Source organism: Bufo bufo, chromosome 4, assembly GCF_905171765.1.
Source record: "Bufo bufo chromosome 4, aBufBuf1.1, whole genome shotgun sequence".
In the NCBI taxonomy this organism is placed as follows: domain Eukaryota; kingdom Metazoa; phylum Chordata; class Amphibia; order Anura; family Bufonidae; genus Bufo; species Bufo bufo.
Window position 1 is genome coordinate 363171866 of NC_053392.1, and position 12188 is coordinate 363184053.

General features: G+C 42.3%; 1 protein-coding gene across 3 annotated transcripts in view; it reads left to right on the forward strand.

Annotated features, from left to right (window-relative positions):
• NCOA7 (nuclear receptor coactivator 7) overlaps positions 1-12188 on the forward strand; it is a 234944-nt gene that overhangs the window by 176422 nt on the left and 46334 nt on the right. For all 3 annotated transcript variants that reach the window (XM_040429099.1, XM_040429098.1, XM_040429100.1), the window contains one exon: positions 9924-10092. In XM_040429099.1, coding sequence (XP_040285033.1) covers positions 9924-10092 — 169 coding nt within the window. The remainder of the gene's footprint in view (positions 1-9923; positions 10093-12188) is intronic.

Consider the following 12188-nt stretch of genomic DNA (forward strand, 5'->3'; position numbering starts at 1 on the left):
CTGTTTAATTAGGGTGTGGCTGTCTAATTAGGAGACTTTAAAAACTCAGCAGTAAGAACAGCACAGCCTTTTTGATTCCAGAGGGGAAGCAAACCAGGCTGGTGCAGTGAGCTGCATTTATATTAATATAAGCAGATATATAACGCGAGTTTGACCGCGACGCGTGGTTGATTAAGTGTGGTTGTGTAAGTGTGTGACTTAAGATTAAGTGAGGGAGTATCTGAGAGCTAAATTATTTGTGGACATTGATAAGTGGCTGTGTTTGACTGTATTTTGTGCTGTGATAACACTTTTTTTTCCTTCTCCAGGGGTTGCACAGGTGAGCAATTAGGGTGTGGCTGTTTAATTAGGGTGTGGCTGTCTAATTAGGAGACTTTAAAAACTCAGCAGTAAGAACAGCACAGCCTTTTTGATTCCAGAGGGGAAGCAAACCAGGCTGGTGCAGTGAGCTGCATTTATATTAATATAAGCAGATATATAACGCGAGTTTGACCGCGACGCGTGGTTGATTAAGTGTGGTTGTGTAAGTGTGTGACTTAAGATTAAGTGAGGGAGTATCTGAGAGCTAAATTATTTGTGGACATTGATAAGTGGCTGTGTTTGACTGTATTTTGTGCTGTGATAACACTTTTTTTTCCTTCTCCAGGGGTTGCACAGGTGAGCAATTAGGGTGTGGCTGTTTAATTAGGGTGTGGCTGTCTAATTAGGAGACTTTAAAAACTCAGCAGTAAGAACAGCACAGCCTTTTTGATTCCAGAGGGGAAGCAAACCAGGCTGGTGCAGTGAGCTGCATTTATATTAATATAAGCAGATATATAACGCGAGTTTGACCGCGACGCGTGGTTGATTAAGTGTGGTTGTGTAAGTGTGTGACTTAAGATTAAGTGAGGGAGTATCTGAGAGCTAAATTATTTGTGGACATTGATAAGTGGCTGTGTTTGACTGTATTTTGTGCTGTGATAACACTTTTTTTTCCTTCTCCAGGGGTTGCACAGGTGAGCAATTAGGGTGTGGCTGTTTAATTAGGGTGTGGCTGTCTAATTAGGAGACTTTAAAAACTCAGCAGTAAGAACAGCACAGCCTTTTTGATTCCAGAGGGGAAGCAAACCAGGCTGGTGCAGTGAGCTGCATTTATATTAATATAAGCAGATATATAACGCGAGTTTGACCGCGACGCGTGGTTGATTAAGTGTGGTTGTGTAAGTGTGTGACTTAAGATTAAGTGAGGGAGTATCTGAGAGCTAAATTATTTGTGGACATTGATAAGTGGCTGTGTTTGACTGTATTTTGTGCTGTGATAACACTTTTTTTTCCTTCTCCAGGGGTTGCACAGGTGAGCAATTAGGGTGTGGCTGTTTAATTAGGGTGTGGCTGTCTAATTAGGAGACTTTAAAAACTCAGCAGTAAGAACAGCACAGCCTTTTTGATTCCAGAGGGGAAGCAAACCAGGCTGGTGCAGTGAGCTGCATTTATATTAATATAAGCAGATATATAACGCGAGTTTGACCGCGACGCGTGGTTGATTAAGTGTGGTTGTGTAAGTGTGTGACTTAAGATTAAGTGACTTTAGATTCAGGGACTTCAGTGGGGGACTGCAATTAGCCTGTATCTTATTACTACATTGTATTGTATTTTTTGCTTTTGTGGTGTAATCCCCATTTAGTATGTGTTGCACAATTGACAACGCAGTCCAGTGCACATCTTGCATGATGTATGCAGTCCTGGAACAGCCGTTCCAGGGCGAATTTCTTTGTTCAAGATGTGAGCAAATTACCCGTTTGGAATCGCTAATCGAGTCTCTAAATGGGCAAGTTGCAACACTGAGAGGCATTGACAATTTGCAAAAAAGTTTGCTTCTCACCGAGCAAGCACTCTTTGGGGTAGATGAGGGAGAGGGTGACAGAGAGGAGGCTGAGGAAAGTGAGGTAGCTAGCTGGGTAACAGTTAGAAAGCGGGGTAGAGGGAAGAGTGCCAGGGAGGCTAGCCCTGATCTGACACACCCCAACAAGTTTGCACGTTTGGCAGATGAGGGGGATATCAGTCCAGGGACGGCACTGCCGCAGCCGGACACTTCCTCTGCCAGTCAGGGGAATGTCAGCTCCGGTAAGCAGGGGACCAGGAGAGCAGGGCAGGCCAGACAGGTGCTGGTAGAGGGAGACTCAATTATTAGGGGAACAGATAGGGAAATCTGTCACAAAGACCGTGATCGCCGAACAGTGTGCTGTCTTCCTGGCGCTAGAGTTCGACATATCGCGGATCGGGTTGACAGGTTACTGGGAGGGGCTGGAGAAGATCCAGCGGTCATGGTCCATATCGGAACCAATGACAAAGTTAGGGGTAGGTGGAGAGTCCTTAAAAATGATTTCAGGGATTTAGGGCAAAAGCTTAGGGCAAGGACCTCAAAGGTAGTATTTTCCGAAATACTACCGGTACCAAGGGCCACACAAGAAAGGCAGCGGGAGATTAGGGAAATTAACAAGTGGCTCAAGAACTGGTGTAGGATGGAGGGGTTTGGGTTCCTGGCGAACTGGGCCGACTTCTCTGTCGGCTACAGGCTCTATCGTAGGGACGGGCTGCACCTCAATGGGGAAGGGGCAGCTGTGTTGGGGAAGAAGATGGCTAGAAGGTTGGAGGAGTGTTTAAACTAGGGACTGGGGGGGAGGGTAATTACACTATAGAAGGGGAAGATGGTGCAGATAGAGACCGGGGGCAAGGTAGTGGGACTGGGGGAGAAATGGAAGGAGGGACAAGAACAGTTCAGAAGGAAAGGTGTAGGGTAAAAAATATACATAAACCTCTCATATGTATGTATACTAATGCCAGAAGCCTGACTAATAAAACTGGTGAACTGGAATTAGTGATGTGTGAGGAGGACTATGACATAGTGGGAATAACTGAGACATGGCTGGATGATAGCTATGACTGGGCAGTTAATGTACAAGGTTACAGTCTGTTCAGAAAGGATCGTCAAAACCGGAGAGGTGGAGGGGTCTGCCTTTATGTAAAGTCTTGTCTAAAGCCCACACTCCGTGAAGATATAAGTGAGGGACATGAACATGTGGAGTCACTATGGGTAGAGATAAATGGAGCTAAAAACAACAATAAATTACTAATAGGAGTCTACTATAAACCACCTAATATACCAGAGTCCACAGAAAATCTACTACTAAACGAGATAGACAAGGCGGCAAATCATAATGAGGTGGTTATTATGGGGGACTTCAACTACCCAGATATAGACTGGGAAACTGAAACTTGTATATCTCATAAAGGAAACAGATTCTTGGCAATAACCAAAGACAATTATCTCTCCCAACTGGTTCAGGACCCGACTAGAGGGACGGCCATACTGGACTTAATATTAACCAATAGACCTGACAGAACAACAGACGTGCAGGTTGGGGGACACCTGGGAAATAGTGACCATAAAGTAATAACCTTCCAATTATCATTCAAAAGAGCGTTTCTACAGGGAGGAACAAAAATACCTAACTTCAAAAAAGCTAAATTTAGCCAACTAAGAGAGGCCATAGGCCTAACTAACTGGGACAAAGTCCTCAAAAATAAAAATACAGCCAAAAAATGGGATATCTTTAAAAACATCCTAAAATCTCATTGTGAGAGGTACATACCGTATGGGAATAAAAGGTTAAGGAACAAAAAGAAACCAATGTGGATAAACAGAACTGTAAAGAAAGCAATAAATGACAAAAAGAAAGCATATAAAACACTAAAACAGGAGGGTAGCACGGAAGCACTGAAAAACTATAAGGAAAAAAACAGAACATGTAAAAAACAAATAAAAGCGGCCAAACTAGAGACCGAGAGATTAATTGCCAAAGAGAGTAAAACTAACCCTAAAATGTTCTTCAATTATATAAATGTTAAAAAGTATAAATCTGAAGGTGTCGGCCCTTTAAAGAGTAATGAGGGGGGAGTCGCAGAGAGCGACGAGGAGAAAGCAAAGCTGTTAAATATTTTTTTCTCCAATGTATTCACTGAGGAAAATAAACTGTCAGATGAAATGCTGAATGCTGAAATAAATTCGCCATTAAAAGTGTCCTGTCTGACCCAGGAAGAAGTACAACAGCGACTTAAAAAAATCAAAATAGACAAATCGCCAGGACCGGATGGCATACACCCCCGTATCCTAAGGGAATTAAGTAATGTCATAGCCAGACCCTTATTTCTGATATTTGCGGACTCTGTACTGACAGGGAATGTCCCACAGGATTGGCGCATGGCAAATGTGGTGCCAATATTTAAAAAGGGTCCAAAAACAGAGCCTGGAAACTATAGGCCGGTAAGTTTAACATCTGTTGTGGGTAAACTGTTTGAAGGTTTTCTGAGAGATGCTATGTTAGAGCATCTTAACGGAAATAAGCAAATAACGCCATATCAGCATGGCTTCGTGAGGGATCGGTCATGTCAAACTAATTTAATCAGTTTCTATGAGGAGGTAAGTACTAGACTTGACAGCGGCGAATCAATGGATGTCGTGTATCTGGACTTCTCCAAAGCATTTGACACTGTACCTCATAAAAGGTTAGTATATAAAATGAGAATGCTCAGACTCGGAGAAAACGTCTGTAAGTGGGTAAGTAACTGGCTCAATGATAGAAAACAGAGGGTGGTTATTAACGGTACATACTCAGATTGGGTCACTGTCACTAGTGGAGTACCTCAGGGGTCAGTATTGGGCCCTATTCTCTTCAATATATTTATTAATGATCTTGTAGAAGGCTTGCATAGTAAAATATCAGTTTTCGCAGATGACACAAAACTGTGTAAAGTAATTAACACTGAAGAGGACAGTATACTATTACAGAGGGATCTGGATAGATTGGAGGCTTGGGCAGATAAGTGGCAGATGAGGTTTAACACTGAGAAATGTAAAGTTATGCACATGGGAAGGAATAATGCAAGTCACCCATACATACTAAATGATAAAACACTGGGTAACACTGACATGGAAAAGGATCTAGGAATTTTAATAAACAGCAAACTAAGCTGCAAAAAACAGTGTCAGGCAGCGGCTGCCAAGGCCAATAAGATAATGGGTTGCATCAAAAGGGGCATAGATGCCCGTGATGAGAACATATTCCTACTACTTTACAAATCACTGGTCAGACCACACATGGAGTACTGTGTACAGTTCTGGGCTCCTGTAAACAAGGCAGACATAGCAGAGCTGGAGAGGGTCCAGAGGAGGGCAACTAAAGTGATAACTGGAATGGGGCAACTACAGTACCCTGAAAGATTATCAAAATTAGGGTTATTCACGTTAGAAAAAAGACGACTGAGGGGAGATCTAATTACTATGTATAAATATATCAGGGGGCAGTACAGAGATCTATCCCATCATCTATTTATCCCCAGGACTGTGACTGTGACGAGGGCACATCCTCTGCGTTTGGAGGAAAGAAGGTTTGTACACAAACATAGAAAAGGGTTCTTTACGGTAAGAGCAGTGAGACTATGGAACTCTCTGCCTGAGGAGGTGGTGATGGTGAGTACAATAAAGGAATTCAAGAGGGACCTGGATGTATTTCTGGAGTGTAATAATATTACAGGCTATAGCTACTAGAAAGGGGTCGTTGATCCAGGGAGTTATTCTGATTGCCTGATTGGAGTCGGGAAGGAATTTTTTATTCCCCTAAAGTGAGGAAAATTGGCTTCTACCCCACAGGTTTTTATTTTGCCTTCCTCTGAATCAACTTGTAGGATGACAGGCCGAACTGGATGGACAAATGTCTTTTTTCGGCCTTATGTATTATGTTATGTTATGTAGATAATGGCAATGCAAAGAAAAATTTGGGAAAGCTGTAAAAACACAATGCATAAAACTGACGCAATAGCATTTTTTTTTTTGTTCCATCCCATTTGGAATTTTTTCCAGCCGCCCATTACATCTTGGTGCCATTAGAAAGTGCAACTTGTCATGCAAATAAGAAGCCCTCATATGGCGATGTAAACGGAAAAAAAAAAAAGTTATGGCTCCGGGAAGCAGGCAATATAAAAAGGAAAATCGCCTTGGGCTAAAAGGGTTAAGGTGTGCCCATGTATACCACAAGTGTGTAAGTGTATACATCAGCAAGAACTCTCCAGAACACAAACATAGGTCATGCAATATTTGGCAGTCATCCACAAGATATATATAATATATACTGTGCACAGCAAACAGCTGCCATGTTACCAAAATCTACATTTTGAGAGCATGTAGCACATGGTGTATAAATATGTAACCTTCATGCAGACAGTGAGAATAGTGAAAAATTGGATGAAAATTCAAATTTACAACTAAAATGTGTAGTCCTTTTGCAAGTAAAATATACTCTGTAAAAACTGTAATAATTGCCTATCAATACCTGACCTAATCACTCTGGGTTACATGATAAAATGATACGCAGAAAGAAAGCATATAAACCATTACGGGAAAAATATTCAGGAGTACTGCTTACTGAGTGGAGTTTTTTTTACCCTTTTGTTATGTCCATATTTGAATTATGACATTATTTGACACTTGCCCTTTTTTTTGTTGTCTGCATTATTTATATTGATGACCTACTGTATGCTCAGGATAGGTCATCAATATCAGATCGGCAGGGGTCCGTCTCTCGGCAACCTCGCCAATCAGCTGTTTAAAGAGAAGGCTGCGCTCATACGAGCTCTGATTCCGTTCACTGTTTACCTGCTCGCTGTCGACATTGCAGTGGTGATCAGGTGTAATTACAAGTTGTCCCATTCACTTCTATGGGATGGCTCCTCCCTATACACTTGAACAGGAAGGAGCTGTCCCTTAGAAATGAATGGGACTGCTTAGATGTAATTACACCTATTTACTGCTGCAGTTACGACGGCAGCCTTCTCTCTAAACAGCTGATCGGCGGAGTAGTCGAGAGTCACCCCACCCCCCGGCAAATCTGATATGTATGACCTATCCTCAGGATAGGTCATCAATATAAATAAAGCAGACAAGCCCCTTGAACACTAGGTGTACTCGGTGTAAGTGGTTTATGATAGGCATGTGATCTCTGTTTGGTGCCATTACATATTTTGTTCACCAGGTGTCCCCATTGTCCTTTTTGGTTCCATTTGTTGTGTGGATGATTTTAATAGATGAATTTGCCTTTTTATTGTATTTATTAATAAAGATTTATTGTGGTTTACATGCTTTCTTCCAGTGTTGAAAAACTGTTAGGCCTCCTGCACACGACCGTATGGCTTTTTCAGTGTTTTGCGGTCCATTTTTTAACTGATCCGTTGTTCCGTTTTTTGTTTCCGTTCCCGTTCCGTTTTTCCGTATGGCATATACAGTAAACAATATTTACATAGAAAAAATTAGGCTGGGCATAACATTTTCAATAGATGGTTCCGCAAATACGGAACGGATACGGAAGACATACGGAGTACATTCCGTATGTGTTCAGTTTTTTTTTTGTGGACCTATTGACTTGAATGGAGCCACGGAACGTGATTTGTAGGCAATAATAGGACATGTTCTATCTTTCAACGGAACGGAAATACGGAAACAGAATGCATACGGAGTACATTCCGTCTTTTTTTTTGCGGAACCATTGAAATGAATGGTTCCGTATACGGAACGCAAAAAAACGGCCCGTACCATGGAGTTCGAAGAGACCGGAAGTGCAGAAAGGATGGATAGGGCAGACTGTGGTAATGTGAGTCTGTAGTAATGGAGACTGCATACAAGTGCTGCTGTTTATCCACGTCCCCTCCCTCCTCTCTGTACTTCATGTCTCCTTGTGCACTCCGTTCCTACAGAGATTCAGCTGAAGATCTTATCAGCTGTATTTAGTTTCATAATCCCTGACAAGTAGAGCAGAGAGGAGGATGAGGCAGCTCTTTACCTCAGTGTTGTGAAGTAACTTGCCCTCCTATGTGATTAGGACAGGTTTTGTATGTACTAATAGGACGGCAGCCATTTTATTTCCCCTGATGATTGCTCCCTAGAAAAAACGAGTTATTATAACTAATGAAAGGTATTTGAGAATATATTTATAATAAAGTAATACCTAATTGTTTTAATTTTTTCTTAATTCCCGGAGAACCCCTTTAAGTGACATGCCCCTTCTTAAAGTCTGTAAACTGGGCAAAATGTCTTCGAGTGTATCGTATAAGCATGTCTAGTAGTAAACTCTCTCTCATCCAGCGATACACCACCTAAAAGTAACCTCTCATAGGCTTTTTATAGAACAGCTGGGGAAGCACTTTTACATGGCAAGAACCAAGTTGAATCAGACCATACCTGTAATCATTTACTTATCTGTCTAAGACATAACTGCATGATGAGTTATGCAGCAATCCGACATTTCTATCTGGGTGTATTGTCTTTTTTGCATATGTGTATGTTGGATATTCCTCCTGCCGATGGGAGACCCTTAACCCTTCAGAAACCCTGGTGCGCTGTTCTCGTAGTGCTGATCGGGGGAGCCGTTCATTCCCTGTGGCAGGCTCAGTCCCTTTGAAGGATCTGAGGCCTGGAACAGCTATGTTCCTATGGAGTGCCATAGGAACATAGGAAATTTCTCATAGACTTCAGCACCAGTAGTGATCTGATGATCGCATGTTCAAGTTGCCGAGGGAAACATAAAAAAAAGTTTAAAAAAATATATAAAATTTCAAATCACTGCTATTTCTCCCAAAATAAAAATAAAATAGCAATAAAAAATAAACATCATAGGCATCACTGCATCCCAGAATGCCTGTACTATAAAAGTATTTATCCCATAAAACAAATGGCATAACTTAATAAATAGTGATCAAAAACTTATACACACCCCAAATTGGTATGAATGAAAAGTACAAATCGCCCTGCAAAACGTGATGCCTCACACAGCTTCTTAAAAAATAATGAAAAGTTATCAGTCAGAATATGGCGATGCAAAGAAAAAATACATTTTCCTCAAAGTATTAGAAGAAAAAGTATACAAATGTGGTATCCCTGTAATTGTACTCACCCAGATAATGATGTTCAGTTTTAACGCACAGGGAATGCCGAACAAACAAAACCGATAAAACTATGGCGGAATTTGCGTTTTTTTTTTCTAATCTCACCTTATTTGGAATGTTACCCTCCTTCTGGGGTCATGTACAGTTACATATGGGATTGTAGGAACTGTATCTCCCCGCTTCTCCTGGAAGACTGTCAGCATGTCCCCCTGTGGCCCCATCTCTCACCCTAAACGCAGAGGGAGGAGCCTATTCACCCTAGTATATCCCATGTTGCATAGCAGCTAAAAATATTAGCCAAGACCTGTTTTAAAGTTGACAGCCTAGCTAACTGTGATACAACCAGAGATGTGGCCCTTAGAAATCAGGTCTTGAGTGAGAGCTGCAGGTATATGCAGCACTCACTCATTGCCCCTTTCTAAAGGCTGTATCGGTTAGATTATCAGCTTTAAAGCAACCCCTTGCTGATATCTCTACTGTATCTCAGCTAGAGATAACAGCCAATCGGTAGCAAGGATGTATGAGATATATTATTGACAGAAAAACTGTTCAAGGGGTTGTCTAGCCTTATGGCTGTTTTTTAACTCCAGCAGCGTGTTGTACCTATTGGTAAATTCATACTCATCTGCTCCCCGCCACTCCGTTCCAGTGCCCTGGTTCAGCTGGCCTGTAAACTTCCCGGCAGGGTTATGTGCACCGCTGCAGCCAATGAATGACCTCAGCAGCGACGTGCCATGTCTGGATATGTTTCTGCTGAGATCAGTTATTGACTGCACACGACCCTGCAAAGACAGTTTACTGGGGACTGGAAGGTGGCGGAAAAGAGCTAGAATGCTGGACCAGAGCAACAGGGAGCAGGCGAATATGATTGTTTTTCACTAGGTAAAACGTGCTGCTGGGGCTAGTTAAAAACAGCCAGTGTTTTTAATTCATTTTTTTCTCTCGTCTAGATATGTTGCCATCCAAAGAAGAAAAGAGCAAGATCCCCCCCATGTTTCTATGTATCAAGGTGGGCAAACCAATGAGGAAGTCATTTGCCACTCAAACTATAGCAATGGTGCAGCAGTACGCAAGGAAGAGAAAACAACCTGAATACTGGTTTGCAGTTCCACAAGAAAGGTTAGTATCGTGTGTATTGCACCAATTAAATGGACATACTTTATTTTATTTCTTACATTCTTTATTCAACTATTCACACTTGCGGCAGAGAGATCCGGCAAGCAGTTCCGTCGCCGGAACTGCCTGCCGGATCAGGCAAAACGTATGCCAACTGATGGCATTAGTAAGACTGATCAGGATCCTGATCAGTCTTAAAAATGCCTGATCAGTCGAAAAAATGCATTGAAATGCCGGATCCGTCTTTCCGGTGTCATCCGGCAAACCGGATCCGGCATTTATTTTTTTCACCTTTTTTTCAGTCTGCGCATACGCAGACCGGAAGGACGGATCCGGCATTCAGGCAAGTATTCAGTTTTTTTCGCCGGAGATAAAACCGTAGCATGCTCAGTCAAAATGACTGAACTGAAGACATCCTGATGCATCCTGAACGAATTGCTCTCCATGCAGAATGCATTGGGATAAAACTGATCAGTTCTTTTCCGGTATAGAGCCCCTGTGACGGAACTCTATGCTGGAAAAGAAAAACGCTAGTGTGAAAGTAGCCTAAGGAATAAGACTAGTCAAGGATGAGGAATGTGGTCACTAAATTACAGGTGCATGAGTTTTCCGGTTCTGGGAATGGGATGTAGGGAGTTGGCAGCGAAAGCGCCCATCCTGTAGTGGCCTTAGACCCTGTTTACAACGCTGAAAGACTTACTTTAGTTTTCTGGAGGGGAGTAACTGCTCCAGAGATGTTGCATTGCTCCATCTACATTGTCCCTACCAGGAGATTCATGTCCGCTTGTTAAAGAATATATTTGTACATTCCTGTTTATGGTTACTTGATGTAGCATTGTACCAATAGATGTCAAAGACTGTTGGTAGGATGGTTAGTGCACTTGTAACAATGGGGGGCTACCACTGTGCCTTCTGATGGGAAACTATTGTTGTAGCCATAGTATTAAGTGCGCTGGTCCCTTTTCCTTCTGTATTTTGGGTTCACAGGTTGCTGCCTAAGCCTTTGCTTAGGCTTTGAGTTGAGGGAGCCCACTGCTAATATCATGTCTGACCCCACTCCTGTGCAGAATTTTTCAGGAACAACTCAGAATTTGCAGGGTGGTGATGCTACTCCGTCGCTTTTCCTGAACCCTGTATAAATTTCCACAACGGTTTTTTCTGGTAATCATTCTTAGTTTAAAAAACAATTTGTGAGAGTTGTAAACTGTATTTTTCTTTGAGGCCTAGATCCTCAGGGTCAGAGATGCAAAAAGTGTGAATTATTAAGACTCCGTTGCATTGGGATCCTCAGTCTTGGCCCCTTTCACACGAGCAAGTATTCTGCTCAGGTGTGATGCGAACGCATTGCGCCCACACCAAATCCGGGCCCATTCATTTTAATGGGGCTGTGTACATGAACGTTGGTTTTCACGTATAACTTGTGCCTTGCGTGAAAATAGTAGCATGTTCTATATTCTTCGATTTTTACGCAACGCTGGCCCCATAGAAGTGAATGGAGCTGCGTGAAAATCTCATCCGCAAGCAAGTGCGGATGCAATGCGTTTTTTCACGGATGGTTGCTAAGAGATGTTGTTTGTAAACATTCAGTTTTTCATCACGCGCGTGCAAAACGCATTAAATCGCATTACACCTGTGCGATAAAAACCGAAAGCGATCGCGTTTTTCACTGAACACATCTGGACCTAATCCGTATACGCTCGTCTGCAAGGGGCCTTAGGACTAGAGATCCAGCTTTAAAGAGTATGGATGCATTTATCTCAACTTTTGGGGTCCCTTATGATGATCCTAATGTAGCTTCGTGAGCTGTGGCTCATCTTCATGCTTTTAAACTGGGACAAGACCGTTGAACGAATATTCAGCAGAATTCGGACTGTTAACTCCCCCCTCGTCGTCCGTATCATTTGGGCTTCTCTGACCAGTGAAAGGATGCCATTGTACAATTTAACCCATGTGAATCTCTGAACAGTCTAATTTCTTCAGCCATTAACCAGGTGTATCGGAGAGAAAAGGTCATAGAGGGAGGGCACTTCAGTGTGACTGACGATGAACCAATGTGACTAGATTTTCTGAGGATCTCCAAGAGAGAGAAAGCAAGGAGA